Source organism: Parus major, chromosome 2 (assembly GCF_001522545.3).
Source record: "Parus major isolate Abel chromosome 2, Parus_major1.1, whole genome shotgun sequence".
Taxonomy (NCBI): domain Eukaryota; kingdom Metazoa; phylum Chordata; class Aves; order Passeriformes; family Paridae; genus Parus; species Parus major.
Window position 1 is genome coordinate 116,629,476 of NC_031769.1, and position 16,277 is coordinate 116,645,752.

At 35.6% G+C, this 16,277-nt stretch overlaps 1 protein-coding gene across 3 annotated transcripts in view; it reads right to left on the reverse strand.

Moving 5' to 3' along the window:
* PDE7A (phosphodiesterase 7A) overlaps window positions 1-16,277 on the reverse strand; it is a 75,468-nt gene that overhangs the window by 17,534 nt on the left and 41,657 nt on the right. The window contains exons 3-4 of one of the 3 annotated variants that reach the window (XM_015617895.3): window positions 11,582-11,614; window positions 11,012-11,095 (exon numbers count right to left, since the gene is read on the reverse strand). The exons of 1 other annotated variant lie outside the window; for it this stretch is intronic. In XM_015617895.3, coding sequence (XP_015473381.1) covers window positions 11,012-11,095; window positions 11,582-11,614 — 117 coding nt within the window. The remainder of the gene's footprint in view (window positions 1-11,011; window positions 11,096-11,581; window positions 11,615-16,277) is intronic. One more of the 3 variants, XM_015617896.3, reaches the window with a different exon arrangement.

Genomic DNA, 16,277 nt, shown 5'->3' on the forward strand with positions numbered 1-16,277 from the left:
TCAACCGTCTGTGTTAACAGAGATTAAACTGACACAACTGAATGTTCTTTCAGACATGCCTGAAATGCTTCATCAAGACACTGAAGTTCAGGGCTAACACAGACATCTCCACATTAAGTATCCCTCTTCAAGACATCATTCTCAAGGCCAAGGGCTCTTCCTCTGAAGACACTGGTACCTATAATATATCCCAATTTATATATATTAAGTAAACAGACATACAACATATGATAAAGGTTGCTTATAAAGCAACATTCATGTATACAGCAGGAAAATAAATAGATTCTGTCATGCTACATTACCAATACTTCTAAGCACATTTGTGACCATGAGGTTACAGTCTGAGCACTGCCAGTTTGCAGAACAGAGAAGCAGGGAGCAATACAGCTGCTGCTGCTCGTGCAGTGTATGCTAAGAAGTTTCTCCCCCTCAATCTCAATCCAATTCCTTAAGAGCCAAACTTCAAAACTGAAATTATTGGGTTGGAAATAATATAAAATCATTATATTTAGTTCATAAAATGATCTAAAATATCCACAAAGTCACATACAAAAGCCAGAAACTTCACTAAATCTCAATAAAACAAGTATTTAAAGTAGGAAAAATGAGCACTTTTTTGGAAGCATAGATAATTTTCTTGCTCTCAAGTGCTCTTCTACGAATCTACAGTTAATAAAAACTTGTTTTTGTTGTCATGCTACAAATTAAGTTTCACGTCACAGGTACCACCCATTAATCTTGAACAGAACAGTATGACGTAGGTGCTACAAGTAAAACAGCAGCTTCTGGCAGCAAAGTACACAACAGAACACAGAAATGCACTAATTTAGCAGTACAGGCCTGTGTTCCACCTATACTTGTATTCAGAAGTCATTTAGGAGGGGTTGCACATCTTGCTTCAAGATCCTTTCTGATAATGATAGAGGTACAGAGGCAAATTAGTTACTTGGTTTTCTGTGAAGCTGAACCATCATTCTCTTCACAATACACTACTGGCACTTATTCATTTTACAAACATGTTTAAACTCTCTAAATTATCACCAATTTGCATAGCTTGTAAACCACTACTATTACACATTAATCCTACTTTTTCTATCCCTTGTTAAAAGTAAAAAAGCAAAGCTTACTTTATTCCAGCTTTTCTAGCAGTGATGCTGCTCATTATAGAATCACAGAACAGTGAGTTAGGAAGATACCAGATGAGCTTCATCTGCTCAGCCCCTCTGCTCAAGCAGAATCACCTAGACCACACTGCCCAGAACCACCTCCCAGAGGCTTTTGTGCACCTCCAAGAATGCAACCTCTCTGAGCACCCTGCGCAAACACTTGGTCACCCACCCTCACAGTGAAAAAGCGTTTCCTGATGGGGATCAGTTTGTGCCTATTGCATCTGGTCCTCACACTGGGCACCATAGAGCCTGGCTCTGTCCCCTTTGTATACACTGAGAAGTTTTTCCTTGAGCCTTCTGTAAGCTGAACAGTACTCTCAGGCTTTTCTCATCTGCCCTTTAATCTTCCCACCCTTTGCCGGACTCTCTGGTATGTCCATGTCTCTCTTTTACTGGGGAGCCCAGACTGGGACTCCAGGTGAGGCCTCTCCAGTGCTGCATGTAAGAGAGGACTCACTCCCCTCAACCTGCTGCCAACATTCCTCCTAATGCAGCCCAGGATACCATTTTCTTTCTTTGCAGAAAGGGGATATGGCTGGCTCATGTTTAACTTGGTGCCCATCAGGAGGAGCTGTTCCTTTTCTGCCAAGGTGCTTTCCAGATGGTTTCCCCCCTGCTTGTGCTGGGGCTGCTCCTCCCCATGGGCTGGGCTTCGCGTTTCCCTTTGAGCTATTACTTATTGCACAGGGATAGCCCAAATTAGGTAATAACACCTTGACTAAATAAATATCTTCATCCTTTAAATCTGAAATGATCAGAGCAACTTCCAAATGAGGAAAGAGATCTTGAACCTTTGTCATCCCTCTGCAGGCTCCAGAGCACCTGAGTTGTGGGACTACACTAACCCAAAAACTAAATTTCTCTCTTTAACAGTTAAACATTTACCCCAGGACAATTCAGAATAAGCAAGTCAGATGCAGAAGTTTGACAGGTTATTAATTTAAAGGGGAGGCTGGAACAGAAAATAGCTGGCTTTCAAGGAAGGGGGTGAGGGGAAGATACATCCTTCAGCTGCACTGATAGCTACTGTGCCTGTCTCTTCCTTTTCCTCACAGATAAATTATTATTAAGGATACAAAAACCAAGTGCTTTGTGGTTGTGGCAGACCAGCTAAGGTCAGTTAACGGAAAAGACTGGTAAAATTAATGATACAGTTGTGCAATGGAAACTTGGCATTTCCCTGCTGGCACATTGATTCCCTTTAGATGCATGATTAATACAAGAATTACAACTTCCCCTCTTCTATCAAGAGTCATGAGAAGAGATGCTGATTTCAGAGACCCTACCAAACCAAGGCTCAGTAATGTATAGATCATGGAAAGAAGACAGTGAAGAATGAAGAGTGCACTGCATGTGCTCATGAATAAGCGTGCTGCAAAAACATCTCTCCTCCCAGCTCAAAAATCTTTCATCTGGAGCCTTCAGTGTGCTAAAATGCCCTTCTAATATCCAATATCAACCATTTGCACTCAAGGACAGTTTATGGACAAATTAGAACAATAAAATAAATATGACATTTACAGCCTTGTGAACTGAAAGAGAATGAAAGCAAAATTGGGATGATGGGCATGTTAAGAACGACACTACAGCATTGGGAAGTGCTTTTGATGCAAGGAACCAGAAGGCCAACTGTAGGCCTTAGTGCCTACTCAACAGCAGCTGTCCTGTAACACTCTTCTTGCTGTTCCTTTGTAAATTAAGAGTTATCATCCAAAGTATCAATCCAAGGTTTTGGGGCTTTTTGTTTGATTAAAATGGTTATATTCTTGTTTCTAAACATCTTAAGTGAGGTTGGTGTAATAAAAAAAATCTTTTCTCTAAAATAAAGGAAAAGAAGTCATTCTGGTTATTAATACCAGTTATTTTGCTAATGTGATGCATATATAGCAATCAAATAACACAAGTCGCCTTCATGCAACAGATTTCATCTGTATTCCAAGATGCTAATTTTAATCTCTTCCCACTCCCAATCTTTTAACTTCAGGAAAACCTAAAAAAAAAAAAAGTTTTAGCACATTTCACAGGGATATTAAATATTTATTTTTCTTATGCCAATGTAAAAATACAAAGTTGGCAAAGACAAGTGATAAATCTTAAAAAATTGCAATACACTGATGGATTTACTCTCAAAATTTTTGTATCTTTTAATAGTAAGGACAATCTGCAAAAGGAAAAATGACAATTATGATTTGGTTAATTATTAATGGAATCTTAAGTCCTAGCAATATATTTCAATTTTCTTATAATGCAAAGACAGACTTACACCCTCTGATGTGAATCTGGTCAAAATAAGGCTATCCAGCAATAAGAACTTTACCTCCATTTCTTCCTTGCTACAGCCCAAAAGGCACATAGAAAACTATCCATGATAAAAAGCACTGAGTTTTGCTATATACCAATAGAAAGCACATAACTGAGGATCTTGGGTATCACTGTCACTAAAAAAATATGTAAAAACAAAAAAGTATTTGAGACAATGTTTCTTCTTATGTTTGAATGTAAAACCTGAACTTTGAGGTGCGTAGACCCATCATAGGAGGCTTTTCCCAAAAAAAGATGAAGGAATTATCTTCTTTTAATGGAAGTGATCTCTCACGATTTTTCTGTAGTAACCCAACTGTCCATTTATCATTTTTACACAGCAGATACCATCATTAAACCTGACATATCATCTGAAATTTTCCACTACCTGTAAATATTTGTTGGAAATAAATATTACATTTCAAATGTCATCTTTCTAAGGATGCACTTTGCTAAAAATACATCTTTCCAGGATACAAATAATTTTCAATTTATGAATAATTTGAAAGTATTATCGAGCATTTCACACCACTAGAGGGACCCATAAGCATTCTAATTTCACATCTATTCCCATCAAACCATTAAGAAATGCACTATATTAGAACCATGAACATTTTTTTTAAATTAAGTCCTTCTATTTAACTCTCCTGTATGTTTACCACTCATGGTTTGAATTTTGAAATATTTTTATGACATTTAGTACTCAATATTCTATAAAACCATGACTTCATTTGGAAGATATAATTTTAGTAAGGATTTTAAAGTTACATCAAAAGACTAATTTAGACTATTGGTGTCTAAATTACCTCATTATATTTCCTGTCTTCCTTAAAACCACTTAGAAGCCTCGTTTATCATCATTGTAAGGCACTACACTCCTTCTTCTGCTTAAAAAAAATATTAAGCCACATTATTTTGGTTTCAATGTACAGTATATAACTGTATACACATTCATAAATATTTTTTATTTTCCAAATGTTTTCCATTTTTTTTCAAATAATAATGACTGCTGGAAAATATGCTGTGGGTTAAAGATTAATGAAATAAACATGGCTTTGCAAGTGTCTTGTGAGTGGAATCAGGAAAAAAAAAATTAAGTTTCAAGAAATTCTAGTAGTACCACAACTCTATTAAAAACTCCAGTGGTTTTCATCAGATGATTCCTAATGGAGGGGAAGTGCTAGGCATCACCACCACCAAAGATAATTTCTCCTGAAGCATCCTACAGAACAAAAGGATCTCACTGCCTTAGCAAAGCAGAGCGCCACAGAACCATCGAATAATTTAGGTAAGAAGGGACAGAAGAGACTTCTGAAAGTCCTTTAGTCCAAACCTCTACTCAAGGCAGAGCTAATTTGAGAGAAGTTACTCAAAGTGTAGGGACTGGACTACTTCAGTATGAAATAAGTGCAAATTCTCCAATGGCCCTCTAAGTCATTGCACAGCAGTAGAAGTGAAAAAAAAAAAAACAACATAATGAAAAGGTATCTACAGGATTTTACTGATTTATCTCTTTTGAATTTTGGGTCATCTTAGTATTTCTGTAAATGCTTCAGGAAAGATACAAAATTAAGTGAATTAAACAATGCCATTTCTGTGCTGGAATGAGTAACGTTTTGCAATAATCTCAGGACTAGGAATCTACATACAAAGCAGTCTTTCCATGCCAGTTTACTGAATCATAAACCCAGCAATCCTGCAGTTAAGTTTTTGGGTTTTTTTTTAACCTGAATCCACTCACTGAGCACAACAAATTTGTAATTCACAACAGCATACAATGAACTAAGGAACCTCACTGAAGCTAAATAGATAGAGGAATATCATCAGAACACAAATATACAATATATATAGTAACATAGCCTTTACAAAACAGGTTATGCCATGTTAATTGAAATAGTGATCCTCCTGAAGAATATGACATATAATGGTTCAACTCTTTTCCCAAAAGGATAATATATTCCAGATCATCGCCAAATAATTTTCTTGCTGTCTTCCCAGAAAAACCCACCTCTCTTCGGTGTCCTAGAAATCTTCAGTTTTACAGTAAAGGAATGACAGAACCCTCAACTCATCTTTTTTTGTCCATTTTTCATCACCAGAAATAAAAGAATAATTGAAAAGTAACCTGTCATGGTTAACAAAAAAATAATTTCCTTTACCAGTCTATATGATGGTAAATACAGAAAGTCAAACTGGGAGCAGAGATGAAAACGAAAGAATTCTCACGTATTTCTACCAAACTGTCCAGCATACCAAAAAAAATCCTTTCCAAATAAGGTACTTGGAGAAAGAACACATTGGAGAAGTTCAGAAGAAATGGGAAAAAAACCCAGAATGTATCTCTGTCTTCTTCTACGGTCAAACTTAAGCCAGCAATGAAACACAGAGTGGCCTGTACCTGTGCAAGACTCCAGAGCACACATGCTGTTTTACAGTAGCTTGGAAAGAGGAAATTGCAGGTGAAACAAACATCTGGAATTACAAAATTAAAAAACAAACCTGCTCTGTATTCTCAATTGGCAATTTTTATCCTCAAATCTTTCTTAATCAAGCTCACTTCAAGCTCATTCTTTTCATTTAGCTAATACAGTTGTATCTGGAGCATTTTCTGTGATTTACCCTTGTGTGACTGCATTCTCCAAACTAAATCAAAGTCAAAATGTTTCTCACATTGTGGAACACAATTTATTTGAATAATCTGGACTGTGAATAATTAGAAGACTATTTCAGAATTTTATCTTTCACAGAAAGGGAGCTCTTGAAGAAATCTCTCTAGTACAAGCTTTTTACTCCTCAGTGATGCTGTTTTCAAAAGGAAACAAATACTTAAGCTATGATCACACAAATTTTCTTGCATTACTTTATTCATGATGAAACTCACCCTTCTTTACAGTAGACTGCTGAACAAAACAGACAATTACTGTTAAACAAAACCAAATAGGAAATTCCTCTATTTTCTTGAAACAAAAAAGGGCATTGAAATTCATCTGGACTCTGCTAAGTTTATCTCAATCTCTAGATGGTATCATCCAAAGCATCATTAGCTGCTGCTACACAAGGATTTTTCAAATTGTTTCAGGCAATCAATTTGGATTTGCACTCCTTTCTCTTCTTTGAATTCTGGCCTCTCAGCCAAGGGAAGTCTAAATTAACTTTTCAAGGTAAACATTTTTCAGTGGTTCATGAGCTAAGAACCAGAACATTAAAAACATTGAAACAGCACATGTTGACATTTTTGCCAGATGTTGGAACAGTTTATAATATGTTCCACAAACTGTAATTTCCAAGTAAAGAGTCTGAAGGTTGTATAATAAAGGTAAACTCTGACATTTCATCACATACTTGCACTCTCAAGAAAGAGCATTCAATTTATTTATCACCTATAAAAACATCTCTTCCTTTCTTTCCATTCCCCCTAAAAAGGCTCCATAAACAGCTAAGAAGAACCATCTAAATCTCAATGAAGTCTTTTACTGTACCATTATACTGTATGCAGCAACTATTTTATTCAAAATTGAGCATTCCTGAATGTTATCAAACACATACTGATAAATTCAAATTCCCTTTTTCTTTCTAAGATATTTTAACTCACAGATGTGATTCAGTTATCTATAGAACACAAAACAGAGCCCTATGTGTTGGCAGCATCATCGTCTCCCCACAGAAGCATGCTCAGATGAGACTGGCACAAGAGAATTCTAAAAACCTTTTGACAAGATATTAACTCTGGGCCAGACACAACAGGAGAAGCAAGAAAAACATGTTTCTTCTCTACAAAACCAAAGCATTCATTTTTCTATCTGGTTCCTCCAAACTATATCTAACAACCCTTCCCCAAAAGGAAGCTTAAAAGCTTTAATTTCAGGTGTATCTGTATATGACACTTCTCAATATTTTCTTCTGTTATCTTAACTATTCACTGGACCTTTATTCATTTTGGCTTCACTTCCTCAATACAACATTCTGTACATATCACTGTGCACGCTCACTGTTAGGGGTTTTTTTAAGGAGAAACAGAGAGTGATTAGGGCACATCATATATGCCTTTGCTTGTGCAGACTAGACACACTTCCAACAATCAAAATTTCTTTAAGTGTAGTAGCTTGATCTTTATTTCTGGAAAAAGGGAATATTTTTATCTTGCCACCAATCCTTCTACCACAGGTTTTGTTTCTCATTAGCTTTTATCAACATAGTCTGACAACAATGAAGACTGAATTATTATCTGTGATGTCTTGAGTAATGTAAAGAGAATTTTAAGGTATTCAAGCAAATCGTAGTCTATTTGTATACCAGAAGACAGTAAGTGATTAAAACCACTGCAATCACTTTTTCGATAACTTCCCTGAAAACCAAACAGTACATGCTGCCTTCTCACAGCGAACTACAAAACTCCCTTCTTGTTTCTCATGGAGTGAAAAGTAGATCCAGTGTTTTACAGCCAATTCAATAAAACATTACGGTGTAGGCATTTTACTGTGCAACAGCGAATTCAGAGGAAGAAAGTTGTGTGGCTGTTCTTTCCTTTCCAGAAATGGTGGATTTAAGACGCTGTCTTGATGTTATGCCCATGATCTCACACAGGCATAACCAACAGAACACAGCAACAGAAAACCTACTAAGTGATGACTTAACATTAACCAACTGCCAACCAACAAGAAGAATATAATCCTGACTTTCCTCATTCACCAGGAAACAGTCTTGTTAAAACAAAAATTTGTTTATTGAGCTATTTCTCTTGGCAGTTCCTGCAATTACGTATAAAAAGGTGACTTCTGGAATAACAGATAATGTATGTAGAAGGAAAACTACCATCCAACAAAGCTGGCTTCATTATCAGTCAAATCCCGCATTTAATAATTCTCAGATATGACTCCCATTCCACTGTCTCTAACAACATTTTTCCAACCATCTTCCTAAAATCAAATTTTGTTTAAGTTACTGTTGAGAATACACAGGTTAGAGACTTGAATATTCATGTATCAATTACAGAATTCTGGGATGAAGATACAGATGCTGAGTTTATAATGCCTACAAAGATACAGAAGTGATCTTTAGAAGTAAGTGCTGACAAACTTTACTTCAGCAACACTGGTTATAACAAATAGTGTTATGAAGCAAAGTAATGCATTTCAAAATCAATACTCTTCCAACCTATCAGTAAACTAAGAAAACAGGTTAAGAGCCTATCAATAAAATATTAGAAAAGAGACTGGTCAGCATGTTATTAGCTAAACCTCCTGAAAGACATTCAACTTCTTCTCAAAACATCGACAGAAAAAGAAAACAATGTTGAACAACCAAAGCTAGCTAAGCAAAACACAAAACAGCACTAATGCTTCAGCACTGAAACTGACAGCCACTATGTAAGTCCTCTGCAAAATACATAAGCAATGATCATTGCAAAATATTTTGAACCACAGAATAAAGCTAGTGGATAGTACAAGAAAGTTACAGTGAAACTATACAAACACAGCGGAGGAAGTATGTCCATGCACAACTAATGTTCAGGATACAGCTGTGGTGGGGAGAAAAAAAAAGGCAACATTCAGATGGTTTTGACTGCTTCAGCTGCAGAAGAGACCCATTCCAGTTCAGTATTTGCCCAAAGGAAAGAAGAGCTGACTGACTCCTTTCACATGTTATTGCTCAAATGGGTGAATATTTTTCAGTCATTTACCTCTATGTGGCAAAATCATCTGCTTCTAAGTAACTGGGAGAGGGCAGGGAGAATATGCTAAAAAATAGGTCAAGTCTGATTCCTGCAACTTCTCTCTGCTGGCACTCTCATAGTGCTTTACTAAATCTCTCTGGCTTAAAACAATTAAGGAAACACTGGTCAAGACTGAATTAGCATTGCAGAGAGGAAGAAAACATCTTATGGATAAAAAAGAATCCCATGTTTATGTAAAGTACTAGATAATCTACTGATATGGTGAGAGATGGTGCTGGATTCCTGACTATGAAAAACCCCACAATGTGGCAGGAGCCCAGAAGTCAAAGAGCAATTCTTCAACAAGCTACAATCCTGAAGTGAAAAAAATCTGACTATAATATCACAATTCTGAAAACTAACACAGCAACTGACTTGAGAAGGAAGTTAAAGCCAAAGAATTTTTTGGGCCTCCTAGCAATATTTTTTGCTGTCATCGGACACCCCAGGTGATGTTGCCAAAAGCTGGTGGCTGTGTCTGAACAAGTAGGAGCAAGGAGAAAGGGTGTGAAAGTCCTTCTGACTAGTCATGATCTGCCTGATGCACAATCATCAGGATGAAAGAAACTGTGTGTTGAGGACCATAGAAAAAAGTTTATTTGACAACAGCAATAATATGCTGACTGCCTTTAAATAAGTAGTTCTTTTAATACTTCTGTTAGTATCTTCCTGTATCAGCATGAAATGCCACATATATATATACACACACAAAAAAAAGACAATTATGTATTTCATAAATTGCATGCTACTTCTACTGAGAATTTATTATACTCAATCAGGACTTGAGATGAAACTTATCTCCTCTTTATTGAAAAATTCTACATGGCACACTCTTCAAACTTTGTTTTCTCACCTATTTTTATGGAACTTTTGAACAAAACTAAGCATTTAAGAGTTTTAGAAATTATCTACTTTTAAAAATAATAACTTCAGTTAAGATCAGAGCATAAGATCAGTTTCTGCCACTCATTTTTATTCATAAGGTAATTACAACAACCACACTTACTACCACGAAATCGGCTTTACTGAATCTCTCCATTGTATTCAGAATACTTGGAATTGTGCTGATACAATACTGGTGTAGATCCTTTATGACAGTTAATACATTCATTATTGGCATAATTTAATTAGGACCCAGATCCCCTGTATTTTTGCTGCATATAGGTTTGGTAGTGGTGAAACTTTATATTACCACAACTACTGACAAATTTAGTTGTAACAATACAGATGGATAATTTTACTTTTTTATCTACAAAAAGACTCTTGTAACACTTCTGAAAAATAAAGGGTTCCTTAAACACATAATCAAAGAGATTTAGGCTGCTGCTTTCTCCTAACACTTCAATTTTTATTTAAGGTTTGTCTCTGTCCAAAAAAATTAAGTCCTAGCTAACCCATTTCAGTAGATGTAAATGTTATGATGAGTTGAAGAATATTTATATTACTGTAATTCTGTTCAAGCATCATCCTGGACAGGGCGTTTCTACTGCTTTATAAAAACAGGAAAGTATTCTCCTCAACTGATAGTGTCTGCCAAGTAAGCACACAGCATACACATCAGTAGCTGTTTAGAAGATAAGTCTTCATTTCCATATGGAATCAGGTCTAAATTCAATGAGTTTAAAATTATATTTTTTTAAAAAAATATTTAGCAGTGAAGATTTTCCTCTTCTATTTTTGGTAATGAGCTAGAATGAAAGATTTTCCTATGAAGTGTAAAAAAAAATAGTCTTGCTATAAGAGATGCTAACTTTATTTTAGAGGCTCAGCAGTTAAAATTGATGGAAGCCTTTGTTTATTTGTCATTTATCTGCTTTTAAATACTTACAGTGAAAAATACGGAAATCAATGTATGGATGAGAACCTCTTCTCTCTGTTTCAAATCCTGCCCGACTTCTTACTCGCACATCTCCTAGAAACAGGGTCAAGAGTGAAATAAAAGTGTGGAAGAGTGGCAGAGATAAAATGCAAATGAACATAGCCTGGAGGGGTAAAGATTCATGTACTTAATGGAGGAGAGTAATTCAAACAATAGGCCTACTTCAATGTTTTTGTTTTAAAGGTGAAATTCAAAACAAAGTTTGAAGACTTGTTAAACATGCAATCACATGCTTTCTTGCCAAAATCTCTCCTGCCTATGCATACGTTGCCAGAAGCATGTGATAAGCATTCAGATGAAATCAGGAAGAGCTTGCTACACCAGTATGGTAAAAATGCACCTTAATATGACAGAAAACAAGAACATTTAAAGTTGATTTGTTCCTCAGTAACACACATACAACGATAACATTTTGTAGAATACAAAAAAGATTCAATTTCTAGAAATGGTAGCTTTTAGCAAATAAGCTAGTTACAATATGGTTTTATATTATATATTTTCCCACTAGCATTTACTTACTTGTACTCAGCTGTTTGAATATTACACAAGAGCCTATTAAAATACCAAAACTCAGTATTAAAATTTGATCAAACTATTTTGCACTGTAATTAGCTTCAACCTGAATCTTTTAGCATGCTAGTTATACTTCTACTTATGCATTTTACCAACTGAAAGCTGATCAGTATTTTTTTGTTAGATATTTGTATGTATTAATATAAGCAGTTCACCTGGATTAAAAGCTTTCACTTAAAATCCTTTTGCAATTACAAATTTGGAGAAATCTTCGAGGATCAAATGCAATAGTGTTTCCCTCCACAAACCATAACAAAGATAAATTTAAGATGTGCAAATGTTGTGGTTTCTATTTATGAAAATCCTTCAAGTGTCGTATTCTCCTCACTTCAAACACAGCATTTTCCATATGAAACCCAAATAAATAATTAACAAAAAGCACTATGACTAAGTTTATAAGAACTAAATAAAACTATAGCTATTTATTTTTCATCAAGTAGTAAACATCTTAAAACCATTTTTTTTCCTTTTTTCTTTTCTAACCTGCTAAAGTGTAATGCTGAAGTCGGCAACTTATCAGAAAATAGCTAAAGGTACTGACTCACACTTCAGTAATACACTTTAATACTTAACAGACATCTTTCTAGAGATACATATCTATAAACACTGACACATCTACAGTGACAACTTTACATGAATGTTATCTTGTGAGGCGTGTTTGAAGGACCACAAAAGGTCAAAGAGGCCCAGGGCTCCCCTGAAGTTTGCACATCAGCAAAAACATAGTAAATACATGTGCCTTTCAGTTATTAATCCTTTTATTTTTTTAACTGAAAACCTTTATCGAGCTGCAAGGGAAAGCAACCCAATTATTATCTGCAAGTATTATTTTTCAGACCACTTACAATATATTACTTAAAAAGGCTTCAAGCATTCATTTGAGTGGAGTGCAAAAGACTTGTCTCCTTCCAGGCAATACAGAGGCAGCAAATTGTAGAACTCTTCTGTTAGGCCCAAGCAACTGGTGAATTTTATTTGCAAAATAAATTAATAAAAATGAAAAAGGGAGGGAACTTTGGAAGAGAGAGGGTAAATACATTAGTAGCTGTATATGAAAATAACAGTGTACATGGAGGAAAATTCTACTTTCATTACCTTCCACTCATATTTATCTGGGTAATCAGGCATAGCTACAGCTGTGTGAATGACTTCACCAGCTATATTAAAAGAAAATAATAGAGGTTTTTAAGTGGAGCTAATTTTTTACAGAAAAGTTGATATAGCTTTTGTGATTTATTTTTCGTTTAAATGCAGTTTTTTACTTTTAGAATTTACAAACCACAGTACAAATTAGTAAATAGTTTCAGCCAGTGTACAACTAGGTTTTGGCAAACAATTTAAGTGTCAAGAATAGGAAAAGTTTACAAAAAAATACCTGAAGATCAACATGGAATTCTGCAAATAACAAAATGAACAGGTTCATCTGATAAATCATGTCCAGAAAATTTCTCTCTGCTTTGTTCTTTTTCATTTACTAGTACCCTTGACTAACAGCACAGACAGAATAATAATATCCCTGGCACCCTTGAAATGCCTGCAATGTTGAGAATGTTAGGGATGAAAATAAGAAAAACTATCTGTAAGTAAAATGAAGAAGTTCAACTGACAACATTACTTTAAACAGAAATTATTAGAATATCTATTTACAGGGATATTTAGCCGAAGAAGGAATTGTATACTAAAAATGCACATGGCAAACTAAGGAAAAAGGGAACTGTAATAAGATAGAGCTAAAATTACTGTAATTGCTTGCATACATATAAAAAGAGAAATTCCCAGCAAGGAAAGCTAAATATTTTCATTACATAGTTATTGAACAAAAGTCTCCCTCCCTAATCATGGTAGAAGAAGCCATTTTTTTTAAAAAACAGTATCTCAACAATGGATTAGTTTTTTTAGAATACAACTGGATTTATTCTGGAAAAATATACCACTTCTACAGGACTGGAATTGATTACAGCAAATAAAGCAGAAAATTCTCTTGTGCCAGAACAAAGGCAAAAGAGATGCCTCCATTATCATGGTACAGAACTGCTGCATTTTTCAGGATTTGAGACAATAAATGTACTTGAAAAATATTGGTACAAGTGGAATTTGATGATACCATACATCCATCTGAAGTTTCTAAATATACAGAAGGAGAAAAAGGAATCACTGGCTGCGCATTATGAAACAATGTGCTATTAGCACAGCAAAACTAATCTCTAGTGCATATGTATAGTTAGTTCCAAAACATCCAGAAATACTGGAACATTATTATGCCTTCACTCTTTGGTTAATGTAACCCGCAGAAGATTAATGGATCCCAAGTGCACCCACTTCATTGTACCTTCACACAACGTAACATGTTCACATCAATTTACTTGGGAAATCCTACACTAGTGTTTTGCAACCCTGTGACTCTGAAGTTATGCAGAATTTAATTTTAAGGAAGAGACATTTATCTTCACAGGGAACCTGACAAAAAAGCACAAGATATCTCAGATTTGAGATTACTTTTATCAAATAAAAGGACACTGTTACATAATTCCTTCAAACAGCAACAGAAGTCCAATCTCAGAGCCAACCATTATTATGGTAGCTGAAAGACTATTAAAATTCAACACCTAAAACAAAAGAATTTACGAATAGTTTTTGTTTATTTAGACCTTTACAAACATATCGAAATGCTTACACCATCTTCTTATGTCATCAGATCCCACAGGCTGCTTTTAAGTGACTTTCCATGGGGGAGGGCACAGAAGCGGCAGCAAGCCGACTGACAGCTTTCATCTGAAGTGTCTCTTCTTGAGCCACTTTCAGTCACACTGGAAAGATTCTTGTGTTACCTTTATGGAACACATTCAAGTCCAGCATCAACAAGGAGCAGGAGCAGGAACAATTTTTTTCCTCTTTGAGAGTTTTGCAGATTCCAAAAATTCAAGTGAAAGATTTAAAAAATGTGAAAATGTTCCTTTCCAAACTTCATTTTGAGCACAAAAAATGATACAATATCTGATGGCAGATTATTTAGCTATACTTTTTTCCAGAATAGTCCTGCATGATCAGGACATTTTAAGACAAAGATGACACTGGCAAAAATTTAATTGAAGACTAAATAAATCATGGAAGAAGGAATGTAAGAGTGACGTTTGCAGCTATAACTCAAAACTGAAAAGAAATTAGGGCTGTAACAAAACTTACCTTGAAACAGATTGTTTAGTTCCTGCCCCTCTCTCAGATTCCTGCTCACACAAGGACAGCTCTGATACTTACAAGGCAGCTGAAATACCACAGCTGACATCCCTGGGTGTTAGGGTTACCCAGCACATACTTGGTGCTACCCTAACACTGCAGTGTAGCACAGTAACAATGCAGCAGCTGCTTGGGGAGCTGAGGCCATCCGAAGCAGGGACAGAAACCTCAGAGACCATGGAGGACAGCTGGGAGCAGAAATTATGACAGCCACCTCAAGGTAAAGGACTCAAGTCAAAGCCATGAGGTTGTGAAGAGTGGGATTTTCAGACAGAATTACTAACTTCACAGATTAAAATTCCTATTAAATTTGTTGAAGAAACAGATGACAGGTCAACTGAATGTGCCAGAATTAAAGCAAACAGAACCCAACATAAAAACCACTACCAGACAAGAGCGTGCACAGTACACAGAAGCTTTTCTCCAATGTTTCCTATTTGAAGTGATCAAGACCTGTAAAAGGAGATAAATGCTCCAGTTGTAGCTGAGAGGTGCATGCTCACCAACACAAGCAGTCAGTGCACCACACTTTCTACCCCATGCACAGTAGAAAAACTTTCAGTCAATATAAAGCAACAAGAAAAAGAAACCAGAAAAGCAATAAAAAAATCAAGAAAGTATCAAGATTACACAGAAGCACTTACAAGATATTTTGACAGTTCCTCATAGTTGCTGAGACAAGTGGTTGAGGTGATGCAGATGTATTAGCCTTTCCAAGATCTTAAAAGAAAAATTCTACAATGCTGCATCTGTATCTATATTTTAAAATAGTAAATAAGCCACTCGGGAGTGGCTTAGTGTATATTTTGGGAATGGGGTATGACAGATGAGTCATTACAGTCACTGCTGCTTGTTTATATCCACACACTGATGAAAGCAGTTAGGAGTTAGTTTTTTATTTTGCATACCCCTAAAACAGGATCTTTTAAATTGAACCTGGACACACTGCTGTACCACAGGAATTCCTATTTAATTGGTGTAAATGTATTTTCATTGGATTACCATTGGAACAGCCTGAAAAAAACACTGAATGAAGCAACTTCATGGCCAGTACAACTAATCAAATGCAGAGGGAGTTATTGTAGGTGCTCTTAGCCTTGTATTTTTTGTCTGCTAAGATAAACACCCTATCAAGGTACATTTTATTAGTAGATAAAGTCTGCATGGAATAAAACCAGCCAAGTAAAAGGCAAATCTGCTCTTGACTGTGCCTAATTTCCCACTAAGTTACAGCTGAGGATTCATTATAGCTTATTCTGCTCAAGTGTATTAAGATAAATAGAGCAAAAACAAAACCCTCATAATAATGTAGGAAATGCAATGCTTCACATTTCTTGCAAACAATTGTAATGGAATATATTAACCCTTGAATCTACTCTGATATGAATGTTTCTACATACCGATGAGT